Source organism: Panicum virgatum, chromosome 6N (assembly GCF_016808335.1).
Source record: "Panicum virgatum strain AP13 chromosome 6N, P.virgatum_v5, whole genome shotgun sequence".
Lineage (NCBI taxonomy): Eukaryota > Viridiplantae > Streptophyta > Magnoliopsida > Poales > Poaceae > Panicum > Panicum virgatum.
Genome location: NC_053150.1, coordinates 16,525,372 through 16,552,375, shown reverse-complemented (window position 1 = coordinate 16,552,375; position 27,004 = coordinate 16,525,372). Strand labels below are relative to the sequence as shown.

General features: G+C 43.6%; 2 protein-coding genes and 1 long non-coding RNA gene across 5 annotated transcripts; 2 read left to right on the top strand and 1 right to left on the bottom strand.

The window, feature by feature from the left end:
- Positions 1–2,893: 2,893 nt before the first annotated feature.
- LOC120679310 lies at positions 2,894–5,772 on the top strand. 3 transcript variants are annotated; one of them, XR_005677110.1, is made up of 4 exons: positions 2,894–3,549; positions 3,646–4,725; positions 4,821–4,924; positions 5,484–5,772. It is a non-coding gene; the product is annotated as an uncharacterized LOC120679310 (long non-coding RNA). The 3 variants fall into 3 exon arrangements; XR_005677109.1 differs by having other exon boundaries at positions 2,976–3,793; positions 4,682–4,725; XR_005677108.1 differs by having other exon boundaries at positions 2,986–4,725.
- A 1,747-nt stretch (positions 5,773–7,519) lies between these two features.
- Positions 7,520–8,470, bottom strand: LOC120679173. Its single transcript, XM_039960677.1, has one exon. It carries the CDS (start codon positions 8,092–8,094, stop codon positions 7,867–7,869), a length of 228 nt encoding a protein of 75 aa, XP_039816611.1. The 5' UTR covers positions 8,095–8,470; the 3' UTR covers positions 7,520–7,866.
- A 10,635-nt stretch (positions 8,471–19,105) lies between these two features.
- On the top strand, positions 19,106–24,934 carry LOC120677499 (F-box/kelch-repeat protein At1g51550-like). Its single transcript, XM_039958647.1, has 2 exons — positions 19,106–19,847; positions 23,621–24,934. Exons 1-2 carry the CDS (start codon positions 19,379–19,381, stop codon positions 24,589–24,591), a joined length of 1,440 nt encoding a protein of 479 aa, XP_039814581.1. The 5' UTR covers positions 19,106–19,378; the 3' UTR covers positions 24,592–24,934.
- The last annotated feature ends 2,070 nt before the right edge of the window (positions 24,935–27,004 follow it).

Genomic DNA, 27,004 nt, shown 5'->3' with positions numbered 1-27,004 from the left:
TCTCTCCCCTTGTTGTCTTGCGCCAAAAGCCCAGACGCAGGGGGAAAATGCGCCAGCGGAGGGGGAAAAAAACAAACTCAAAGGGGAGTGCCAGGAGGAGAATCGAACCCAGATCTCAGCAAACAGAAGCTACCGCCCTTCCACTAGGCTGCGCCTAAACTTCTGCAAGGAAATGAAAAGATAAGACAAAACCAATTGTATTTATCAAAGGTCAATATATTAAAAATTGTCATAGTTTTTTTTTCCTATCTATCAAGTATATAGCACAAAATTTTATATACACAATATATTAACAAAAGAAATGGAGATGGAAAATGCTACACTTATATATATTGTCATAGTCCTTTTGGCCTTTCTATCAAATATACGACGTTTCAACAAATTCTTCATCATGATTAAAGATTGTTATTGCGTAGAAAAAACTCCACCTATATATATTCTCACAAAAAAAATATTGTTGATCCGCTTCCTGCCGCATGTGCCAGCGATTAAAAGAAAAAATGGCCACAAACTCCCGCCGTACATGCGCTTGTGGTAAAAGGGGGGAAAAGCAGTCCAGGAAATAATATAAAAAAAAGAATTGCAGCCTCCCACCTGCGCTTGTGGTAAAAGAAAAAAAATGGTATGGATGACATAGGCATCGAACGTAACAACACCTTGTATATTGAAGAGATAGGAGCCTAACCAGTTCCACCAGACAACTTCATCTGTGTTGTGTCATAGTATTAAATTTTTTATAGACAAAAACACATGCCGCAAAAAAGCTACAATAAAGAAAGCAAATTATTTCTATTGGCATTTGGGAAAAAAAAACTTAACCGTGACGCTCAAAAAGGGGAGGAAAAAAGCTACAATAAACAAAGCAAATTATTTCTATTGGTATTTGGAAAAAAAACTTAACCGTGATGCTCAAAAAGGGGGGAACAAAAAGGAAAACACGTACCAAGCTGGAGTCGAACCAAGACAGCAAATCTGAAGGAGCAAAGGATTAACCATTGAGTTACTACTTCATTTGGTTTGAATATTTTGGAAAAAAAGAGAGGTGTTTTGAATAAGGGGGGAACAAAAAGGAAAACACGTACCAAGCTGGAGTCGAACCAAGACAGCAAATCTGAAGGAGCAAAGGATTAACCATTGAGTTACTACTTCATTTGGTTTGAATATTTTGGAAAAAAAGAGAGGTGTTTTGAATGGCGGGGATTCGAACCTGGGTCACCGGTACAAGACATCGTCGCCCTACCACTGCGCCAATCACCAATTTGTGTTTATGGAGGATAATAAAATATTTATATATTATTATTTACACGTGGCCCTGCAATCAAGAACACATGTGCGATTCATCTTTTTCTTTTTAATCCGGAATTAAATTTTGTTGTTGGTATTTCTCCCTCATAATAACTCCAAATTTGATGATTCTTGTTTCTGAATTTTTATAAAATCAAGAACTTTCATCTATGGCATATTTTTGTATGTAAATTATTATTTATCATAACTTTTCTATATAGCAAGTTTTCTTCTAACCAAGTACATAATAGAAAATAACTTTTTGGCATAGCAATGACCAATGTAACTTCATATTTTCTAACAATATGGGGAAAATGAGGTTGTGTCCGGGTTCAAGGTGCATATGAGTTTAAAAATGTTATGAGGTATTCAAAACTCAAAGTTTAGCTTGAGTTATAAGAAATTAGACGAGGCATGTATCATTTTGTGAACAATATATGGTCTCACTTTACTAATACTGTACAAGTTTTTTTATGGTGAGCTTATGGACCAAAAACATGTTACTATGTTAATTTGTAGATTTTTTTACCAAATTTAGATATTATTGTAATTATTATGCGGTAATTTGGAGAAAGAAGTTTGATTTGTCCATAGAATACAATTGAATTTTTCATATATCTCGAGAAAATTGACTAAACTGTAACATATGAGACTAAATATAGTTTTTGTAGGTTTTTTTAATCCTATGAGATGCACATGTAATTCAATTTGGAATTAATTTCGATAACCATGTAGAAATTCATTTAACTTATAGAAAATAGTAAATAAATTCTAACAAATTTGAAACTTCTGCAACACAATTTATCTCTAGGCTGTTACACATTAAAAATAAATTTGTATATATAACATAATTATTTTTATAGTTTACTTCACAGTGGTCCATAAAATAAAAAAGAAAAATTAGAACGTTAAACGGGCCAAAAAACACAGACAGACCTGTTTTTCACTAATGCCCAACTTCTCTTAGCCATCCATCTTCAAACACAGACAATAAATTCTGAGGTGTGTATGAGCAAGGGAAGACTTTATGGTGTACAAACTTCAAAGTTTGACTTGAACTATATGAAACTATGTGAGAGATGTATCCATCTGTGAATAATGTATAGTTTCACTTTACAAAAATCATTTGAAATTTTTATGACAAGCTTATGAACCCTTATTAGGTTGTCATGTAAAGTTTTAAAATTTTCTGACCAAATGTAGATATTATTATAATTAATATGTTGTAATTGGAAGATAGAAGCTAGAATTGTCCCTATAAGATAAATATAATTTTCATTTATCTCAAACATATTGGTTATAATGTAACATACTATGAGTCTAAATATATTTTTGTGATTTTCTAAAATATTATTGGAGGTACCCATAGTTCAACTTGAAATTATTTTTGATAAGCATGCAGAAATTCATTTAAATGGTAGAAAATAATAAATCTATTTAAAAATTCTTGATACTTCTACGAGACAACTAAAATGTAGTTTATTGTATATAAAAAATATATTAGCATATATAAATAATTAATTGTATGTGTTACTTCACAATGGTGCAACAAATGAGAAAAGAAAAAGAAAAATGTTAAGTAGAGAAGAAACCAAACCAGGTGAATCCGGCCCAAATAGACCAACTACTTTCAGCCGTCCATCGAGCATCCAATGGCTTCGATTGTGCTCCCACGACGTTAAATAGGCTGAAACCCTACCTGCTCCTCTCCGCCCGCATACTCCCTCCCCTCCGCCCACTTCTGGTGGCCGCCACACCTCCCACTCCGTATTCGCCTCCATCTCCCCTCGTCTCCTCCATTAGCCCTCCTCAGATCCAGCTTCTGCCACTCACGTTCAGCACACACCCTCCACCCTCCCCTCTAGAGCGGCGCCAGGAGGGGATGGCGATGACCGAGATGCGAGGCGGGGCGGGGCGGCGGTGGTGAAACCGGTTCTCGCGGCGTGGCCTGGCGGGGCCGGCGCGGCGGGTGGAGGCCGCCGCTGCCACCATCCCAGGAGGTGGGCACGTCGACCGCGCGGCGCGGGATGAGGTCGATGCCGGCGACGAGCGCCTCGTGGTGCTCCCAGGCCTCCCATCATGAATGGTTCCTTTTATCTTGTTTGTGATGTAGTGAGGGATCCCAGGCCGACGACTGGCTTCGGCGGCGTCCATCCCCCGTCCAGCATTGTTTGCATCAGCAGGTGTAACCTCGCGGATCCAACTTGACTGGATCCGTGGCCACCGGATCCATCGCTGCCACTGGGATGTGGAGAGGCAGCTGGTGTTCTTTTTCCTTTCTCGATTCAATTTCTGCTAGTGATTCATGCATGTGCACCTTCCCTTTTGAGGTTATTGCGCCTGATGCTTCTGATTTGACAGGCGGGCAGACAACTCGCAAATCTCAGCATCAAGGGCGGAACCGTGCCTGGCCCTCGAGCCCTCCACTTCCGCCTCGATGGTTGAAGGTAGCGATTAGACTTGGAGGTGCACCTCGCGAGCTTTATCTGCAGGATGCCATCCATGCCGAGTAAGTGGATTCATTTGCTGAAATCTCACCCCTTACTCTGTACTTTCTGTGAAACAATTCCATTTATGACCTACAATGTACCACGGCTAGGACTAACTTCGTGTGTTCTGGTCCTTTGGTAGCTCCGTGGCACAAGTTTTCTTGCTGAAATTGTAAATCCAGTGAATGCATACGGTAGATTTTCATGCATCTCATAGTTCAGTACTTGATTCAGAAATTAATTTAGTGATGCATTGTTGCAACCGAACTTGTAAAATCCAGTTAATTGTACCAAATCTCGTGTATTGGATTAATTTCCCCTCATTTGTTTCTTGTGAACAAGTGATTTATATAAACTTAAAAGTACTGCTTGCTTAACTCACTTGATGATAAATAAAATGAGTTCTAATTAAAAGTACTCCAGTTAATTGTACTTAATAATCTTTTCTCTGTTCATGTTAATTTAAATCACAAACTGAACCCTCTTTTAATCACATATGTATTCTGAAAGTTTCAGTTGGAAATTTTGTTGCCTGGAAATTGCAATAATTACTTTCTTTTAAAGTTAGTGATTCTATGATAAAGCTAGTGCAATATTGCAGATAAAGAGATCTTTTAAAGCCATATTGATGGCAACATTTCAGACTGATTTATGCACATAACCTGTTTGATTAAATGCCTTTCTGCTCAACATCTATTATGCCTCTCTAGTCTCTACCATAACTATGGATGTGTTTTTACTTAAGTCTCTTGAAAAGCAAATGCTTGAGCACATCTCTTCATTGTTCTTTCTTTTCTATTTATCATCTGCTGTAATGATTATTAAATATCTGCACTGTGCCCTTCATGTATGCTTGGTGCTAACTGCTGTGTTGCTATTCTGATGCTTCCACTCCCCATGGTCTTGAGGCCGGAGCTCCTCGCCGGCGGCCGTGGCAATGCGCAAGCCCAAGGTAAGTTGTCCTCCCTCTGATGTGGACAACTAGGAGCATTGGTTCTGAATGTGTTTCATCACAAGCAACAATATACTTTCGGGCTATTTGTGCAGGGACAACAACAGCTGAGGTCTTTTCTCGTCGACAGTGCAACAATTGCAGCTAGACTTCTCTCAGTTTGATCTGATGGTCTACTCAAGCTTGGCACTTGTATCAGGTAAGCATGCAAGGAGCCGAAGGTCTATGAGGTTTGTAATGTTTGAAGCCAAATGTAGAAAGTTGATCTAACATGCTTAGAATTCTTCTTATATATTTTCTCAACTGTTTCAGATTTTGAAAATGAACCCTAATATTGACTTGGACTCACAAATAAATAAACTTACCTAAATTGATCTTAGTTGATGTCTAATGTCATGAATGCTCTTCACTTTATCATTGCCTGTTGATTGAATAATGTGCCCGTGTAATTTACAAGAGATATCTGATAGTAGTATTTTACTAGAGATAACTTAGTATATATTTGAAGAATAGATATATGTCTTTCTTCTATTATGCACTTGTTTTTATCTAGAACTTAGGGTTTTAGCTACCTGACTAGGATGAGCATTCATACAGTAGGATGTGCTTAAGATCTGTTGGTGCAACCAAATGCTAAGATCTGTTTGTACATATATTAGTTGTACTGCAGATTTGTTATGTTTAAGGACATTCAAAATATAATAACTACACTACCTGCTAATAGTTTTTTGTGTTGTTTTTTTATTTGCTGGTTGCAGCAAGGAAGGAAGGATGCGAGAGACTGATCATCACAACCCAAAAGATGGTACATTTCTATAAAAAATGGTTGCAGCAAGCAAGGGAGTATGTGTTAATCTGACTTCAACTGATATTTTAGAGAACAAGTGTAATCAACTATTGACTATTGTGATGTGCTTCTAAATGTAACCTGAGATGTTGCATCTTTTGTTTTTTGAGATTATGATATACTGGACCTAATATGTGTAATTCTGATAAATGGGCTGAAAACTTACTATGTCATTTGGGCTGAAATGTTGCTATGATGAATGGGCTGATTGTTTGAGCGGGTTGAAATTTGATGGGCCTCTTTGATGGGCTTAAAAATTTATGGGCTGAAATGCACGTTAGCAGCCACGTTGGCCATGTCATCATAACTTTCCATGTCAGCACCACATCATCGGCCATGTCAGTGCCACGTCATCCTCTTTGTCCACGTCAATGGCCATGTCATTGGCCATGTCACAAGACATGTGGACATTGTGTGACGTGGCAATTGAATCTGTGACGTTAATTTTCGTCATAGAAAACGGGCTTGGGTTGGGCTTTGGGGGCCCAGGGACATTCTATGACGGTTTCGTAACGTCATGAATCAAGCAATCCATGACGAAAATTTAAGGAACGTCACGAGGTGTGATCTATGACGCTCAATACATGACGTTATTTGAGATCGTCATAGATACTGCTTTATGACGGTTTTTTAGTGATCCATGACGAAATTTAATCGTCATGGATCAACAGATTTTTTGTAGTGTCATCAATTCGAGGCAAGAAAGCAGCGCAAGCAACCTAGTGTCACTTTAATTAAGCACTTGCGGCAAAAAGGGAAATAAATGTTTGGTCGCTCATCACTTTATCCACAGGAAAAAAAAAGAGAAGAGATTGGCAAGGCCTATATAAGGAAAAGGGCTGAAGTCTAAGACAGGAAATGCACTCCTCATCCAAGAAGGAAGTCACAAGTATGGCTAGCTCAGCCAATGAATATGTTGAGGGGAAAAAATTTAGTGATCAATGATGGAGCTTATGGTTGCTTGTGGTGCCGGCTATGAGACCAATGAACGTTACATTTTTCTCTGAATTGTTTGTGAAGGAGCAACCGGAGATGTTTATGACCTTACCTAGCTAGTAACAAGATAAGGTTCAATTGGCTGAGGAGGAAACATGATGATATATATGCAGAGTAGAATTGAACCTCAATGATTATGCACTACTGCCACTTTTATCGTGCAGTAGATTCATTTCCTATGTTTCATTTCTATTTTTATTTGTTATGATTCAAAGCTTATTTGTGAGCATGCAGTGCTTTGGATTGTAACCCATATTTACTCAAATTAAGGATCATTTGGACCAATTCATTATGCAAAAGTGTGATTAGAGGCGGACGGTTAAGTGTAAAATTACCCAATCTCCCATGCTCTTTAGATGTTGATCATGTACGTGACCTAGATTAGAAGTTTGTATGGTTGCATGAAGAGGTTGATTTGCACCTTTTACGTTCCCATATATGTTATCTCATTGTGCACTTTCAAACTTGTTTGTGTACAGATGTTTCCATAATTTCATACATGAGCATGCAAGTGATGATGTGGACTTTGCTAATTTGATCAAGATCCTAACTACTATATGTTCCTACCGTCCCGGCAAGGTAGTATGATGTGTCTCAACATGGCTCCGGTGGATCAACTTTGGAATCAAGGTTTATGCTATGGACACGTTCGGTAATAATATGGCTATATCTGCTGCCCCTAAGCAATATTGTCGAAATTCAAACTAAATAATAATTATCTCATCAATTTCGTGGTTCAGTTTGAAACCACAGTCGGTCGGTTCTACTTCTACCGAAAAAACACCCACAGTATCATCTACATTCATTATACGAAGATAAGTAAAATGTCGTCGTCAAAAGAAACAGAGACGTACGTCGAAGCATTGTAGCTCGATGGAACATGGTGAATTCGAGGCAAGAAAGCAGTGCAAGCAACCTGATGTACCTCTAATAAGCGCTTCCGACAGAAAGTGAAATGAATGTTCGGTCAAGCACTTGTTCACATGGAAAAAGGAGAGGGAACAAAAGGACGGCCATGATGAAACCATGAGAAAGTACATGAATGGAACTAGTAACATACCAAAATAGAAGAGCAAAGAGAAACTGGAAGAAGCTACTTTAAACAAACATGAAGATGGACTCAACACCAACTGAACAGAGCAGATCGATTGCACAGCTAGCTACACTCCTAATCTAGTACTACTGATGATTTGCCCTGCTAATACATAGTCGAAACCAAGCCAAAACTCAATTAGCTAAGCGGGCAAGCTCGATGGCCAGGTGGCATGGCTGGATGGGACTAGGTAGTGGAGCTAGAGCTAGGCGTGGGTGAAGAGCGCGACGAGGCTGCGGCGGCAGCGCGCGCAGGAGAACTTGCGCTTGTTCTTGACGCACAGCGGCAGGCAGCAGAGCACCCGCCGCACGCTCTCCACGTCCGTGGCCACCACCGCGCCGCCGCACCGCGGGCACGCCCCGGGCGCCTTCTGCTCCCCCATCATCGTCTCCTCCTCCAGCCCGCAGCACGCCGCCGCCATTGCCGCCGCCATCCTTGCTACCCTGTCTATCTCTCTCTCTCAACTAACTGGGACTGAGAGAGGCGGTGTGCAGGGAAGAAGATGAGATTCTTGTTGGGAGAAGAGAACGAGGAGGCAAATGTGCCGAGCGAGCTGGGGACAGGAAGCTAGTAGGCACAAAAGAAGCAGGAACACGAGCAAGCTAGATCGCAGGAGAGGAGGCGCTGGTCATGTGAGCGGAGGTGTGCAGCGTGTGTTGCCGTCGTCTTAGCTACCCGCTACTCTCCAACACTTTTTGTGGGTTGGTTGTTGGTTTGACCCTGCTCGATCGGCGTGTCGCTCCTCGCACATCACTCGCGCGCTACAGTGCTTGCAGATTCGTGGCATCCAGGTGTAGGATATATCCACAAATGGATAGGCCCATAGATCAGTGGTGATTACTTTTTAGTTTTGGGGAAGCACATATGGGGGAACATCTTAGGAAAAGGTAGTAGAAGGTGATTTGTTTGTTTGTTTGTTTGATTATTGGACCAGTCTTTAGTGGCCCTTTGTTTTGCACAAAAAAGCTTTTTTTTTTGTATGTGAGTGTATGACCTCTAGGTAGGAAGATGGCAAAGCTCAATGACTTTTCTGCAACAACCTGCCTGCTTTATTAGTTTGTGTTGTACTCGATCCATGTATGGTTGTTATTAAAGCAGTGCTTGATTTGGCCAGGCATTGTTTAATTTTGTGTTGAACAATCTGGTTGGAACGTCTTGATGATATAATTGACCATTAAATTCAATTTGTTCCTTTCAAGCAACCAACCCTTCCTCTACTAAGCAAGCATGCACCTTTAATTAGTTGAAGAAGCACATAGTTGATTTCTTGGATATAAGAAACATGGTTGCATTGCCATATGTGTATCTTATTAGCTACTCCCCACCTCCAAATTGTAGATCATGTTAGATATCTTCTATATATATACATAGTGTTTAATATGTATTAAGATATAACTTATACGTAGATGCATAGAAAAATCTGTAAAGGATGTATAATTTATTAACACGGATGGAGTAGCTGCTAGTTTAATTTGTACAATAGATATCCCCAGTTGCCTGCAGGTGTCAAGTGTTTATGCCTTGATGGTTATTTGAAAGCAACAACTAACTAAACTGTCGTTGGTGGATTTTTCCTTGCTCTTTCCACCAGTCAAATCAGTCCAGTAGATTTTATTTGGGTAAATATGTGCACATCAGCCGAGGTCTAGCTGGATGTATCGAATATTCACACAAGTTGCCAGCTGTGTGCGTTTTGTAGGTTTTCCGCAGGTGAAAGGGAGAGGAGAAAGGGAAATCTTTATCTCATCTGTACTGAGCGGTTGATGATAACTGGAACTTTTCCCTAAAAAAAATGATAACTCGAACTAAGCTAGCTTGGATTGGAGGCAGCAACACGCAAGACTTAAATCATCCCTCACTAGGTTCCTAGGCACAATTGTTTATAAGTATCGGATCTCCCTTGTGGTTTTTCATGACATGTCCAAGCAAGGAGAGTCGATCATGCATGGTTTATTGTGACTTGAAAAGGTTTCAGTAAACTTCAAGCTGCCAAAAGCCAACAAGATCCAAGATAAAGTATGCAAAAACTAAAGGGAAAATTCGATTCATGCCACCACAACTCCGTGAAATTGGGTGTCATGTTGAAAATCATGCCACTCAATGGCGTGATTTTCAACATGAGATCCAATTTCAAGAAATTGGAGTGGCATGGATCCAACTGACCCAAAACTAAATCATGGTGTGATGTTAAAAAAAAGATTGAGATAACTTTCATAATATGATGGCATATAGGATAGCATTGCCAGCTACTTGTTGCTGCAAAATTCGGCACGATGAATCTTGCAGAGCATTACACGCGAAGGTCTGGGAGCTCTACTTATATCCAGTGAACTACTATTTAGATTCGCGGTGTGCCAATCAATTTGACCTACAATTAATAAGAGAAAGAAATTTAATCAGTAACTATCAGGGAACCTATCGGCTGGTGTTCCGAATAGTTCCGTAAAACGATATTGGCCATGTAGTCCGATATACTAGCAGGATCATCGGTTGTAGAGCCAAATCTCATATAACAACTAGAATTGAAGATAAGTGCAATCATAAACAAAACACATCCAGCTTATTGTTGAACCCAATTTACCATCACCATTACTCAGATCGCCAAACCGAGACAGCACTAAGAGCCAGGGCGATAAACTTAGTTATGAAAGAACTTATTCCCAACTCTTGACTGCGATCCGCCGAAATAGCTCGAGCCATAACAGATCAAACATAACCAATAAGCTTAATTTAAACATGTCACTCAAAGATAGGACTTAACCGAGACAGTCGAGATAACAAGATTAAACTACATGAAGAGCCAGGGCGATAAACTTAGGCCCTGTTTGGGGGGAGCTGGAGCTTCTCCAAAAGCTCCATTTGGAAAAGCTCCACCGGCTAGTTCAAAAAGCTACTTTTCAAAGAAGCTAGAGAGGTCTGTTTGGCGGAGCTTCTTGACCATCAGCTTCTATCTCCTCCCTCCTTCCTTGCCCGCCGGCCTCCGCCATCATCGCCATGCTCGCCCTCCTCCGCCGCCCTGCTCGCCTCCCGGCGTGTAGCCCCGCCCGCCGTGTAGCCCCGCCCGCCGTGCCGACCTCCCGACAGCCGTGCCAGACCTGCCATCGCGCTAACCTCGCCGGGCCCGGCTGGCCGCGCCGCGCCCCGCACAGCCGTGCGCAGGCGCTGTAGCCCCTGAACAGAGCCCCTCCGCACCCCGACGAGGCCCGCCGAGCCCCTCTGCACCCCACCGAGGTCCGCGGAGCCCCTGCGCCGCCGCGCGCTGGATCTGGGGGGGCGGCGGCCTTGAGGGAGGGGGAGAGGAGGCCGCCGGATGCGTGCGAGCGGGAGAGTGCTCGGGGAGGTGGAGGTCGTCGAAGGAGGGAGCTCGAGTGGTGCCGGCCGTCGGCCGTCAAGGGAGGGAGCTCGAGGCGGCGCCGACCGTTGAGGAAGGGAGCTCGGGGCGGCGCGGCCATCGGGGGAGCTCGGGGCGGTGCCGGCAAGAGGGAGGGGGCCATGGCGGAGGCCGGCGAGGGGAGGACTCAGGGGGCGGCGGTCGGAGCAGAGGGGAGGGGAGGGGCGCGGAGGGGAGAGGAGGAGCAGCGATGGCCGACGCGGAGGGGAGGTGAGGGGTGGCGGTGGTTGGCGCGGAGGGGAGCGGAGGGGAAAAAGGGACGGGGAAGGAGGTGGACGACGGGACGAGCAAAAGCTCGGGAAGCTCCTCTCACCATGCTTTTCGTTGCTAGGCAAAAATGAGCTTCTGGGTTTGCTCGCTGGTGGGAGAAGCAACCCCGTTTGGGGGAGCTTCTAGCTTTTCCAGCTACTTGGAGTAGCAGAAACTGCAGGAAGCTCCCCCAAACAGGGCCTTAGTTATGAAAGAACGTATTCCCAACTCTTGACTGCGATCGGCCGAAATAGCCGATTGATAACTCGAGCCATAACATATCAAACATAACCAATAAGCTTAATTTAAACATGCCACTCAAAGATAGGACTTAACCGAGACAGTCGAGATAACAAGATTAAACTACACGAATCGGCTAATAAGGTTAGCTGCAACACGGTACAAGATCTAATCAACAAATTATATAGAACGGAGATCATCACTAGGTCTATCGGCTTTTGAAGATTCTACAGGAAAGCATTAGGCAATAGTCGATAGATTGCTATCAATGTTAGATAAAGTGTGAAATCTAATAACAACTCATAAAAGATCGGACCCGACCGAGACAGTTTTACGAGAAGCTAAAAGAAATTGATAACCGGTAGATAAACTAAACGAAACTACAACAATACACCGGTAGTTAAAGCTTAGCAAATCTGATAAAGACGATTCTTATGAGTAAACCGGAGGTCAAACCTAACTGATGGAGCCTTGCTCATCGAAGAATATATGGAATTCTACTCTACTACTCTTAGGGTCTGGCGTGAAGCCGAAAAAAAAGTTGTATTGATGTGTGATTGTCCATTACAAAACCCTGAGTTCTACTATCTATAACCTGACACCTTGACTCCTCCTGTCATGACTTTACAATCTTGACCCACATGGCCATCTGACAGTCAGGGCCCACATGGCCTGCAGCGCATTACGTCCTCGAGATTCGAACCTAGGCACGAGGTCCCCCACACGTGCTCGCTACTCTCGCAGCGGTTGTTCAGTCGGCACGTGCCTAGGCAGGTCCTACCGCCCTAGAGCTGCAGTACAGCAGGAGCCGAGTGCTCACGCGGCGCAAGATGATCACAAGCCTGCAGAAACTAGGCCCGCATGCCATCGTGCAGGTGCCAGTTCGAAACAGGTAGTTGTTGTGGTATCGATGGAGCAAATGGAGCAGGAAAAAATATTAGGATTTAGGAAACACTAAAACCTATCCGCTCTCCGTTTTGCAAAGTGTATTAGTTTAGAAAAATTGAGATAAATGATCTTGTTAATTCTAATTAATTATAGCAGTTGTGATTAAAAACCAGGCTGTTTATTTATCTCTAAAGTCCTTAATAAATGCAAATGCATTCGAAATAGAAAAAATAACATCTAGTTAAGTATTGGATTGGTTTTGTACCTTTGTCTACTTAATAGTTCCTTTGTACTTAAATTGCCTTGATTAAATGAACCTCATTACAATCTAAACAAGAAATCTTTTACAATGATTGTACAGTACCAAATGGTACTTTCAGTTACTTTTACCTTGAAATTTTTTTCTAGCCGTTGATCTATGAAAATTATTTATAAAAATTAAATTAAATTAATATTCGGTCCCATTTTTGGTACTTGGTTCCACATTTTGAAAGTACCAGGTACTTTATAGTCTCGTAAGATGTTCCATGATGTGCCCACGACCATGTCCTAGGTACAAAACCAATAGCATCCTATAATGTGAAGTGCACAGGGCAAGATTAACATAAAAGAATTATACAAGCTCTAAGGAAACCTGTCCTCCATGGAAATAATAGTTTTCTCCAGCCAATTTTGTTGGACTTGCTAAGGAGCTCATGGCACAGTGGCAAAGGTCACTGGCCGGGAGGCTCCCGCCCAGGGTTCGAACCCTGGGTGTGGTACCTTAAACTTGGGTCTCCCTTGGGTATCTCTTTCAAAAAAAAAATTGTTGGAGTTGATTGGTAGAAGTAATAACAGGTCCATGCAAGGTACATCAAAGAGAGTATAAAGAGAAGTCAAATAAGAACATGAAATTCGTTGAGAATAAAGGCTACAAAAGACACAAGTTCCTTCTTAGTTCTTTACATTACTCACTCTAGTCCAAGGTGAGGTATGTTTTTTGTAATTGGACCACTCTTTCTCTCTTAATATAAAGATACGCAGCTCTGCATGTTCGAGAAAAAAAACAACAAGAAGAGACACAAGTTCTGCATAAAATGGGAATCTTACTAGCCACCTCAGGTTAGTCAAATATGGGCCTCACAGGTTTTTGGTCACTGTTTTCTGATAAATAATTTGTCCAATATAATCATCGTGCAATTGTTATGGTAGTATACTTTGAGCAGTATAATATAGTATATACTATATACACTACTAATATCTTTAGCAGGCTGAGTATAAAGCTGACAGCAGCAGTTTCATTGCATTACATTCATCTAAAAATTAATAAAATTTTGGTGAACCCTCTAAGGTCTAAGCTCAAGTGCACTGCGTCATCGTAGGTCAATTTTAGGAACTTTTTTACAGGTAGAAGTAAACTGATACTGACAGGAGGTGCAGTAATAGAATGATTAGGAACAGTGATATGAATAGGCAAAAGGCTCCTATGGCAAAAACAAGAAAAGCAGAGAGAAATATGTCCGATTGTATGGCAAAATTTGTAGTATAATATGCAATGTTCCAATTAGAACCGTTCCAAATATGTCATTAAAAATTCAGGATAAAATGCATATGGTGATGAAAGCAAGATCACCTCTTCTGCAAGATCCATAATTTGCTCTGCTTTTTCCGGGCTATAGCCTGATGCTCCCAATGCCAGCATACCAGGCACAAAGCACGCAAGTTCATCCATCTGTTCTAGTTATATAAGCTGAACAAATCAGAACTTCAGAGAGACACATAAGGTAACTATTGAGAACAACCCAGACACCCAGTGACTAGGAGACTCTTTACCTTCTCAGATAGTAGAAGTTAGAAGTTAGAAGGAGAAGTTAGAAATTAGAAAGTTTTCCTTGTCAAACTTAACAGGCCTTCCATTGATGTTTCCCAGATTTGCCTATGATAGAAATGGTACAAAACATGGTTGCACAAGTCAGAATTTGTAAATCTTCGACCAACATAACTGATAATAAATTATCTGAATCTAGGATGATCATAATATTGAACCTGTAATGTTTGTCACTTCCAGTTTTGTTACCCTGTATCCAGACCTTGAGCAAGTATTCACGAAAACTGCGACATGCATAAGGTAGTTAGATATAAAATCAACTTCACACTAATCTAGTTAGAAAATGCGAAACTGCCTAAAAATAAAGAAATTTGTAAAGAAGACGCTCAAGTTTTAGAAAATATATAGAACGATGACAATGAGTTGAGATAATTGATCATATACCTATCACCCATAGCGCCAAACGTGATCTTTGAGTACGATTTCACAGCCCCCGAATGAGGATTTATATATTAATAAGAAGTAAGCCATCACTGGGGAATATTTTCTGAAATTGCCTGATTACATTCTCCACCTAAAGTTTGACAAAGCTCCCAATGAAATTTCCAGAATAAGATTAATAAGAGCCGTGGATGATTATTAAGCATATCGACCAAAATGAAGGTTACATAAACACTAGTTGAGAACCATCATCGGTTCGCATGGAGTAACTGTACTATTCCTTGTACAATTCAATGAAATGATGGCAGTGGCATGCATATCAAGCCAAGTGTTACAAAATTGTGCGGATGGAAAAAATACTTGAGAAACTTCCATGTATAAATATGATTGTTGGTACACAATCAGTAGGCTAAAGCTGAAACAACATAAAACATATGATCCTGCCATCTTTTGCTGTTTGGTGTGCTTGATACTGATGTCAATGTTCCTTGGCTGCTTAGGGCTTAGGCCTGAGAGTTGGTGCAAGTAATTGGAAAAAGGGTAATGGGGCAGAGGAGAAATAAAAAGGGTTGTAATAGAAATTTGAAGGGTACAACAAAATAGTTTCTTTCTGGCTTGATTTAATCTATTGCAGAGTACTACTGGATGGCTGGTGGCTGGTGCTGATTTGGTGTCTGGTTGGCTGACAAGCCAGCCGAAGAGAGTAATATTGAAACAAATTTTATCCGTTCGCCCTTCAATAGGTATAGTTTTCTTGCCAATTTTCAAATTAGGTTGGCAGTTAATTTATTCACCCAATTATTCTTGCTAATGAAACTACTTATAATAGTATAAAAATGACATGTCATATATCTCATTAGTTCTGAGCAAATGTTGGCATCATGGGCCTAATCTACCCCATGGGCCAAGTCTTAGGCGAAGCCCTCCCTGCAAAACGGACTAGCATGATGAGGACCAATGGTGGTCACCCTTGGATGATGGTGATTGACAACATTATGTGGATTTGATGTGTCTCTTGGCTCATGATGTGCAGGCATAGGACGCGATGTGACAGTCAACAGATGCGGTGAAGGTCAAGCGAAAGGTTCATGCTAATGGACTAAGGGCGGTGAAGGATGGACGCGAGTAGGCTTGGATCGAAGGACCCGAAAAGTCCGGGTGGAGGCACGGGCGGTCCACGTGGTGCACGAAAGAGCAAGAGTACGTATATGAACATAATGAAGACGGCGTCGGTCAAGTCGAGGAGGAAGACGATGGCAAGTTCGAGTAGGCTGCCCATGCGGCAGGAGCGCGAAAGATCTTGAAGGCGTCGTGACACTTGGCAAGAGGTCGGACACACATCGATGTCGGGCGGTGGCAGGTTTGCTGGTTTAGGCCTCAAAACTGGGGGCGCGTCTGGTGCGGCCGGATGGCGGTTGCAGAGGGCACGTGGCGTCTTCGCGAAACTTGCATCGAGGCGACGCGAAGTTGTGAAGACGGCTTATTTTTCCGGGACTCCGACAAAAAGTTGGACGGTTTTACGCCTAATGGGTATCTGGGTAGTACGCTTAATAGAGGACATTTTTGTCATTTGCTAGAGCGTCTATATCTATAGAGAGTGGATGATTGAGTGAAGGGACCTCTTTGCTTCTCTCATTTTTCTTCCTCTTCCCTTTCTTCCAACTAGGGTTAGGGTTTGAGAGATTGACTCTTTGTTTTGAGTTTTTTGTCATCTAGCTTTGATTGTTGCTAAGAGTGACTTGTAAGTTGTAAGCAGACCTCATGGAGTAATTAAAAGATTGAATTCGTGTCTATTATTTCCATCTCGAGCGTTTCTCTTTTTCTGTGATTTTTCGGGTGGATTTTCTTGCGATTTTTGATTCGCAAGTTTTGCTCTATCTTTTCGCGAATTTCTTTTTGGATCTGTTAATCCATGACGGCTCAAATTTTATTTCAGTTCGTGATGGTTTGAGGGAGTTATTTGAGTTAGAATTTTCGGGGGGGTTCTATTCCCCGCATATGCGAGGGACGAGAAACACATCGCAGAAGACTTTCGCCGCCGCTCCCCCGCCATCCCGCGCCTCCGCCGCCGCCCTCCACCGCCGCCAACCCAAACCAAGCTCGTTGCCACCGCGCCGCCGGCTTCTTCTCGCCCCCGCCGCCGGCCGCCGCCCACCGGGAGTCCTACCCCGCCCGGCCGGCGGCGCTCACGCTCCGCCTCGCCCTCCGCCGGCCGAACCGTTGCCACCGCCCTTCCTCCACCGCCCCGGCCCCCTCATCTTCTATCGCCGGCGGACATGGAGCTCCCCGAACCCAGGTAACCCGGAACCCTAAAGCTCCGCCGCCGCCCTCCACCACCCCGGCCGCCGGCGACCTCGCCGGTGGCCGCTTCCCCCACCTACCACCCCTCCCCTCCCCGACCACCCCCTCCCCAAGCTCCGGCCGCCGCTTACCTCAACGGAGAAGATGAACAGTAGCGCCGGCGTCCTCTTCTGCAATGTATCGGTAGGAAATCGCATATGCGATAAATAGATTTTCCGAAATTTTCGGTTTGTCTTTGCTTTTGTTTTCCCCTCTCTTCCGTCTGTTCGTGCGCATGTTCAAAGGGCGCAAGGACTCGTGACGCGTGACGGCTCACGCCGGGAAGAGCTGCGCTCGCAGGCAGCTTCGCGCGCGCGGCGCTGCAGTAGTACCGTCGGCGGCGGCGGCGGCGCTCGAGCCAGCGCTTGCTCGAGCAGCAGGCGGCGCATCTCAGCAGGGGAGCAGCCCAGCAGGGGCGGCCAGCCCAGTGCCCGCTTGCGGCCCAGCGGGGCGCCAGGAGCTGGCCCAGCAGCGCACCGACTCGGCAGCCCAAGTTGCACCTCGTGGCTGCAGGTGTGGGCGCGAGGCCCAGTTGGCTTTGACAGGCCATGTAGACCACGTGCGGGTAGCTCAACTAGCGCAGAGTCATTCAAATTTCTGATCCACTGTTTAGACTAGTTAATTAGTGCTTGTTGCGGTTGCTGATCCTAAATAATTTGCATGCTTTGTTAGCTAATTTTAATTAGTTTTTGTTCTTGATAATTTACCTTCTAGCACTTAATTAGCTTGTGTTAATTAGTTCTTTTTGTTAGTGTTGCTTGGTTAATTAAGAGAACGCTCTTAATTATTTTTTTATTAAACTTTGCTTCTGCCTAACTTTGAGTTTTGCTAATCCTTGTGGTTCATCACAAGCCTGGTCAAGTCAAGTTTTCGCGGTAGCTCTTTGCTCAAGTGAAACGTTTTACATTTGCTTCCGCTTTGCGTCGAGCTTTTGCACCAAAGATTCATAATCGTTTCTAGGATGAGCATGTCACTAGTTGACTTGTATCATCTTAACAATTAGAAGAGAGGTGCTTTGGGCTGTGAATTGAAGTCAGCTTTTTCGGAGAAATTTTTATTGGCTCCCATTCACCCTCCCTCTGGTGCCCGTTCTAGTCCCGCACATGATTTACATCTCGAAAACTTCCTATACCCAAAGAGCTGAAAGCCAGAAACTTTGACTAGAGTTCAAGTCAAGCTCTCCCTATCACAGAACACTCAGCATCTAGCTACTATCTAGTAGCGGCGAAGAAGATCAATTTCGCCAAGCAAGCACCTGCTGTAACATCTGTTACAGTACCATTGCTTGCCTGCTGAGCATACCAGTGTAATGCCTGGTTTCTTCTCTGCAAGACACGTGATTCTGCTTGCTTGATAACAACGTTTGGTCAGTGACTGTAAACTCTGTGTTTGTCAGTATATTCAAAGTATGGGGTTCTTGTGCTGTGGGCATTGGACTTAAAGGAAGAATGAACAGATTGGTCAGGATTAGCTTGTAAAATAAACATGTTTCTGAACTTTGGGAGGGGGTTAAATAGAGGGTGATGTCTGATGGACCGTTTGCTGCCTCAGTCTTGCGATAAGAGCAGAAGGAAATGCCGTCCTCAGATGGAGATGAAAGCTTCGTTATCACAAGGGCATGCATCAAGCCATCAACGCCATGCCCCACGCCTCCCTCTAGAAACAAGAAATCTGTCCCATCCCCACTGGCTGCCACCGGAACGCGCCAAATTCCGCCAAATTATTTCCTCCTCCAGACTAAAACCATCGCCATCAGATTTCAAGCTCAATTTAGAAGGAATCGCAGAGTCATGAGCGTAACACCTCGCCTTACAATTCTAGTATCAAAGGATTCTGCGGGTTCTAAAATTGGTTGGTGCGTGCATTTCAATCGGGTACCCAAATATCAATTTTTATATGTGTTGGCGGAAATTTTTGAATATGAGAAGACTAAACGCGGCATAGCATTCAATCAGCAATTCAGCATGATCTAACAGGATGATTAACTACAATTAGGAACCTTATTAATCTTCTGAAAAGAACCAATTAGCATGTGGACATTTTGTCCCAGGGCCCAGGTGATGACCACCACCACCACAACACAGGCGCAAGCCGGCCACACTCTCCCCCTCCACATCCCCCCTCTGGTTTGTTTGCTCGCTTGCTGGTGGAGCTCCCAAGGCCCCAGCGCCCCTGGCAATCGGCTTCTCCTCCACTAGCCAAGGCACCACAGACCCACTTCTCGGCTCTCACAGGATCCAAGCAGTCGAGCACAAAAGAATTCGATAACCATGGCGTCCTAGAGGAGTCAAACCAGTAAGCCAAGAATCGTGGCGCCGTAAGAGGAGAAGGGCCAAGAAATGGCGAGAACCATGGTCGGCGATGGGATGCGGCGGGGGCTTAGAGGCGGCTGGCGGCGGCGCTGACCGCATGGAGGAGGAGGAGGCGGGGGCACCATCATCATCCTCGTCGTCGCCGCCGCCCATCGCGCAGCTGGGCTACGACCAGCTGCTGTCCGTCCTCCGCCTGCTCCCGCCCGAGGCCGTGCTCTCCTTCGCCGCCACCTGCCGCGCGTTCCGGGCGTGGGCCTCCTCCGACGCACTCTGGGAGGCGCTGTGCCGCCGCGACTGGGGCGCCCGCACCGCCGCCGCGCTAGCCGAGCGCCGGCGCGAGCGTGGCGGCGGCGGGGTGCCGGCGCCGTGGAGGAGGGTCCACGCCGAGGTCGCCAGGCTAGGCACCCTGTCCGCGCGCCGCGTCCCCGTGAGGGGCGCCTCGCCGCGACCCCGCGCGTCGCACTCGCTCAACCTAGTCGCTGGATGGCTCGTGCTCTTCGGCGGCGGCTGCGAGGGAGGTACTTGCATCCAAATCCTTTCACCACTTCGTTCTTGCTACATAATTGGTTCATTAAGGTCGAAACGGTGATTGCTTTGTGCGCGCTCTGTGAATCGATTCACTAGGAGAAATTCGATCGCTGGGGCAGGGTACTAGGATGGGCATGATGAACTGCAGTTGATTCGGTTGTGATTACTTAAGTCTGCAAAATATATCCAGAATCTTTGTATGTGTTGCAGGTTTTTAATTCATGCTTCAATTTGCTTGATTCGTTTTTTCCTTCTCAAGAAAATGGCATGGGATCTGTTCAGACAAAGTACAACATGTAGTACTGAATTTTGCACTGGAATCACCAAAAAACAATTTGTGCTTCATCAATTATGAAGCTTGCGCAATTCTGATAGTTATGGTAGACTTGCCAATTGCTTAGAGAGCCTTCATGCAACATATCATGTATCCTGTTACTGTAACATATCATGGTATATATAGTAGTGTAGCACATCAGGCAGAACTTCACCAACAGGCTTGTACATCATAATTGTAGGAAGAAGATATTTTGGAAAATTTAGGAGTTTATTTTCATGTTTCAATTAAATCCTAGGGATCAAATACAAATAGTCCATTAGCTGGAACTATAAATCTTACAAATCAAGTCGGTTGCTTTCCTTCAGTGTATTTTGTTTGAGTGACAGCATTGGTTATTTGATAACTTATTCAAGAGCAAGCAAGAAAAAAAATGCTGAATTCTCCATAACCTAAATTGTCTCCACCTAAAGTTCCACCCTTTTAAAACCTCTTTTCCTCTTTCATCAAGGTTAGTTATCTACCTATCTTTTCCTCTTTCATCAAGGTTAGTAGGGCTCAGAAATAATGGACTTGAAGGAACTTTTGATGATTTGGAGGATATTATCTTTTACCTAATTATTATAATTAGTTTAGACGTCTAATTCTAATCAAGTTAAGACTATTGTATGTAATACATGAACTGTGTGGGTATTGGAAATCAGTATTCAAGATTTGTAGCAGAGTACAGTACTTCATATGTAGTACCTGAAATGGCTACTTTTAGTTCTATCTAGCTGGAAGCTATACTTTTCACCATCGATGCACTGATTGTGTTTTGTGGTCCTTTTTGCTATTGTTTAAGCTTATTTTTTGAGTTTGCATTGGTTATTCCAGATTGAAGATTTGGGTTGTTCTTTCTACTTAAATGTGAGCACTATGTATGTCATCCTGAACTCCTGATTAGTTGTTGGTGTTGATATGTAGGTTGAATACAATCATAGTAGCTTTGTCAAGTAGGTTAAAGAAAAATGTAGATAAATTTTTCTTTTACTCTGAGAATCGAGAAACCTTTTGTGCTGTAAGATTAAGACCATTTCCATCCAATATGAAAGAAATAGTGTCCGTGAGTTAGCATTATGGTCTAAAAGGAGTCTGAGTCCCTGATCCTGTGACAGTAGTCTTCTCATCTAAGAGTCAAGATCCTAATACATAGCTATACAATAAGGATGGGGGCTTCAAGGAACAATTATTCTCCCTAGATTCAATATATTGGTGCGAAACAAATACTAACCCTGACCTTAACTGCATAGATCCAAATACGGTACCATTTGCATCTGCCTGCATTGCACTGTTGCTGCTGCTCTCTCATGGTGCCTGTCTATGCATTTCGGTCAAGCTATCAAAAAACTCGACTGGCGGGGGAAAGACCGCCCCCACGGCTTTCAATTAAGAAGAGGCCAGTTGACCCCGGCCGAGAAAACCCCCGAAAGCCGGCTTCCGGGCTTGGATTGGCGGCACCTTGGCCCTGGGCCGGTCCGTAACCTTCATGGGCCGGGTTCCGTCGCCCACTGGGCCGGGCCGTAGCCACATGGGCCGGGTTCCGTCGTCCAAGAGCCGTGTCGCACAGCCAAGCTCAACGGAAGCACAGCGAGGGTTTTTTTTTTCCCCACAGGCGGGGTAAATCTGCCCCGGTGGGGGTTCGAACCCCCCACCTGTGGAGTGCCGCCGGTTACTTCGCACCAACTGGGCTAACAACCTTAGGCTTTCGGTCAAGCTATCACATGCTCCACCTGTTGCTCCTTCAAATCATGACACTTATCCTTTGCACGGGAGTAACCCTTATGTGAAAGGTTCACATCATTTGGTACCGAACACCATTGCTTTTGCTACAGAGAAGATGTTGACAATCCGCAAATATTCGACACTATGCATACTATGTGGATTCTGCAAGAGATGGACATGATACTCTCTGCGTTAAGATCTACATGTGCTATGATGATGAGTGTGCGTCATCAAATCTTTAATTCTTATGGTTATATGGGGACCACTGAACATGTCATGAGAGGTCAATTGTTCCTTGATGAGGCACAAGCTTTAGGAAGGCCCCAAGGCTAACATTTCTATGACCTTCTGGCAGCTTGACATTGAGGTTCTGCTTTCTCTTCCATGATCAAGACACGCGAGGAATCCCTCTTAGCTCTGGATGGGAACTATGAGTGTGAAGTTTATGCAGTGCAAAGCAACAAGTTGAAGGAGGGGCAGCATGATGCTGCACCTACCACGTCACTAAATTGACCAAGGGACCAACACAAACTATGCAACTGTTGATTCCAGTGCGCTATCTTCATCTGCATCGCTACCTGACAGGGAAAAATGCTGTCATTGTTCCAGGGGCGGACCTACGTTGGGCTGAGCGAGGGCATAGGCTGCCGCTCAGTTTCTTTGTTTCAATGGACAAATGCTGTATTCAGTGAAGTTATAAAGTATTCTATACTAGCAGGCCGCCGCTCATTTTCTTGGCTAGGTCCGCCCCTGCATTGTTCCATCGCCATGTTCTCTCTGTTATTGTGGAGCTGTCTATGTTGCTGTGTGGATCGATCATCACACGTTGGGGTAACAATGTTATTGTGCCACTGCTGACCCTGCCCAAGTCACTGATAGCTTCTATGATGTATAACCACAGTGCCACACCAGTGTTGCTCTCCCTCAACGCCTTCTTGTCAGTGTGGGGCAACCAAGGACTGTGTCAACTATACGTTGAGGATGAGCTGCTTGTTCCAAAGGTTGGAATGTTGAGGATGAAGGCTTGGCTCGTAATGGCAGGTATCGAGGCAACATGTAGGCATGCAGCAGTATGGTGACGGTGGCAGATATGTTTGTATGCAGGAATCGGATCTGATGTTAGCATCGCAAGAAGTCCAGGAAGTATAAGAAGATAAGTTAGATAACTCTTAGTGTGATCAGTTTTATAATAAGATGTCCAGGCCTATGATTGAGCCTGGTTTCTATTTGATTGCACAGAAGAGTCATGTCAGTTGGTTAGAGTCCATTGGTCCATCCCCATAAAAGGGTCAGGTATCATGTTCTGGAGGAGAAGAAAAGGAGAAAATTAGTCTATTCATTTTCTGATATTCTCTCATCTATGTTCTAGCTTCTACTTTCAATGATCTTACCTCCTATGTGCTACCAATCCTTTTCCTCTGCCTGATAGTTTTCACGATGTAAAACCTTACGTTCTGTTCAATAATATAAGATCTGTCCTAGGTCCGCTACACCTAACAGGTGGTATCAAAGCATAACATTTCATACATACATATATGTAGTTATTGGGGGTTCTTTTCTCTTTTCCTTTTCTTCTTCTTTCTATGTGATAGGAATTATGATTATTACATGCTATGATTCTCTGCTTTTGTTACCACTTACCATTATGAAAACCTTTTTCATTGTGTTTTATCCCAGTCTTCGGTTTCTGACTAGTTTTCTGATGTTCTCTATTGCTCTAGTTAGGTCACCACCTTGATGATACTTGGGTGGCTTATACTGGAACTGGAGCTGGAAATAGACTGCCTACTGTACTTAGCTGGCAGCAATTAGCCTCTGGCATTCCAAGTGGGCGTTTCAGTCATTCATGCACTCTAGTCAGGGACACATTAGTCTTATTTGGTGGAATCACTGACCGGGGCCAGCGTTTAAATGACACATGGATAGGTCAAGTTATTTCTGAAGAACCTCGAAGGATGCGAATTTCATGGAGACTGCTGGAGGTAGGTCCACTTGCACCACCTCCACGTGGAGCCCATGCAGCCTGCTGCGTTGATGATAAGTTCATTGTGATTCATGGAGGGATAGGGCTCTATGGCAGCCGGCTTGGTGATACATGGCTTCTTGATCTCTCAAATGGCCTCCGATCCGGCAGTTGGCATCAAATAGGGAACACATGGCCTTTGCCTCCACCTCGTTCTGGCCACTCTTTAACTTGGATTGGTGGGACACGCATGGTGCTGTTTGGTGGTAGAGGATCAGAATTTGAGGTTCTTAATGATGTCTGGTTGTTTGATATTAGTGATCATTGCCCAAAATGGAAGGAGCTAAAGTATGACTTGTCTAGTGCTCTTGGTGAAATGCCTTTTCCACGGGTTGGGCATTCAGCAATACTTGCCTTGGGAGGCAAGGTCCTTGTGTATGGCGGAGAGGACTCACAAAGGCGACGGAAGGATGACTTTTGGATCTTGGATACACCAGCTCTACTTCAATACGAGTCAGGTTCCAAGAAAATGATTAAAAGGATGTGGAAAAAGCTAAGAATTGATGGTCAGTGCCCAAATTACCGATCCTTCCATGGGGCGTGTGTAGATACTTCTGGTTGTTGTGTGTATATTTTTGGTGGCATGGTTGATGGCCTTGTTCACCCTGCAGAAGCCTTGGGTCTGCGATTTGATGGGCAGCTGTATCAAGTGGAGCTTGTGCTGCATCTTTAGAATGTGTATGTTGTTCCCTTGTAAATCTGAGAAATTTCCTAGGTTTGATCTTTAGCATCTTGTGTAGTTTGTAAAAACTTCATCTTAAATCTGGAGGTCTCCCAGCAAATATTGAAATGACCAGTACCACTACCATGTCACCCAGCTTTTCAACAATGTAAGGATGCTCCAAATGGTGTCGGCCTGTCAATTGCTTATGGGCGCACGCCCATACCTGTCACTGATCTGTAAAAGGAACAGTGATCCTTTGTATTTTTTTCCATTAAGGACCGATCTGTCTGTATATGTGGTTTGAATCTTTATTCCTTTATCATATTCATACGTTCCAAAGAATGTCTGTCAATAGCATCTGGAGTAGACGGTTACTGTGCACCTGATGGGCTCTCATATGGTCATAACAAGAGGGATAAATGTTGTTGCCCATAATAGTCCAATGCATGAGGATTGCTCAGGACCATCTGATGCTGCTCTGATCTTTGCAGCCCAGTCACGAGTTGGCGCACTGCAGGAGGACCATGTCTCTCATTCAGCCCTTGGATCATCACATGCACGGAAACTGACAGTTGTAATGATCTAATGGTGCTGTATGGGTCACACTGGCAACACCACACAGCACAATTTTTTTTGGCGACACGGATGGTTTGATCTTGGGTCCACCGGGTAGAAGTTTTCCAATCTTGTAACGGTGTATCAGTATGCAGGCTATGTCATGTGCGCATTAATTCTGCGACAACGGGACCGAGATTTGTTTGCATTGTTTCAGATTAGGGACCATTTGCAGTATGATTGCTCGATCATGCATACCTCCCGGAGAAAAATATGGAGCTCCTGTTCAGATCCACTTTGTGACAGCAAGGCAAGGCAGATCCTCTGAAAGGTTTCTACTCAGGCCTGCGCTCAGCTTGTCTGTGTGAGTCTGTAACACTCGATAAATTATATTGCCAGAGATGTTGATGTCTGAACCCAATGTAATTCATGCTTTACTGAATTTGAATCTGATTGTTGCAGGTTGGTCCATCCGAGTGTGAGACAGAACACCCTTTGACATGCTTTCTATTACTTCTGCATTCACATCTATGATTACTATGATTTCAGGTGAGAAGATCCATCACCAAGACATGATCAATGCTGGCCATTTTCCAGTCATGCGATGGCAGATCTGATTGCTATATTTATACACGATTATGGCACAACAAAACATAATTGATGTGATTGTGGCAAAACCTATGAATCGAGCCTAGCTCAGTCAATAGAAGATGTCAATAAAACCTTTGTACTATGACGTAAAGATACCTTGTTCCTCTTAGGCATTCTAATTTTCTTAAAGTAACAATTGTGCACGGTTCCAACCAAATAGATGTCAAAACAGAGCAAACAAAACACTCAAATCAGGCAATCTATCAAAGAAAGTGACTTCTCTTGAAGCTAGCTAGCAGTCTATCCATTTATTCTGAAGTGAGCATGTATCCAGTGCTGAACTAATAATCCTAAAGAAAGTTCCTCGAGCAATTTTCGAACTATATACAATGTTTTTAGTTCTTCTCTGTAATACAAAGAAGCGCAGTTCTCCTGTGTTTTCGAAAAAAAAGTTTTTAGAAAGTGGGGCTTTTTTGCAAGGATTAAATAAAATTCTGATAATTGTATCAGTAATCCCTCAAATCCATGAAACAAGCTAATTCAGTTCGAATGTTATACCATGCTACTAAACAATTATTCCCATGCTACTAAATAATAGCTTGAGCTTGAAACTCTTCTGTGATCAATGTGTAGCTAGTCAAGCTATTATTTTTGGATTCATCGGCTCCAGCCCTCGAAGGTATAGCAACCATGAGTTGGATAAGTTTGTTCACCTCGGTCAAATTTTCGACTTATCATAAGAATTCGTATTTATACTTTCAATGTTAGGTGACGTGCCGTTAGATAATAACGTGATTGTGATAACTTCATCAATCTTAAGATGTATTTATAATCAGCCTTTTATAAGAGCGAGTGAGCCATTTGTACTGTATTCCCCCTAAAAAGCAACCATACCAAACTGTGTCGCTTTCACTGATTAAAGTAAAATACACCGTTTGCACATCGTTTTTGTTCCGAGATTTGTTGAGACTTGCCTTGTAAGCTGTGGTTGTGGTTGGTAGATGGTGACAGTGAGTGATGCTACAGAAGCACAGGATGTGACAGAGAGGGGACCAGAGCAAGTATGGCTCGGCAACCCCCGGTTGTTCCCTTATTCCTGTCCAACGGTAATCAAATGCAGCTTGTGCTGTTACTGTTAACCTCTCACCTAACGTTGACAGTGAGTGGTACACCAGCCGGTCGTTATGTCACTGAAAGTCTGAAACGTGCAGATGTCCTTCGAGATTCAGAGAAATATGAAGCCAGCTTCTCTTTTAAGAGCTTGCAATGAAGATCT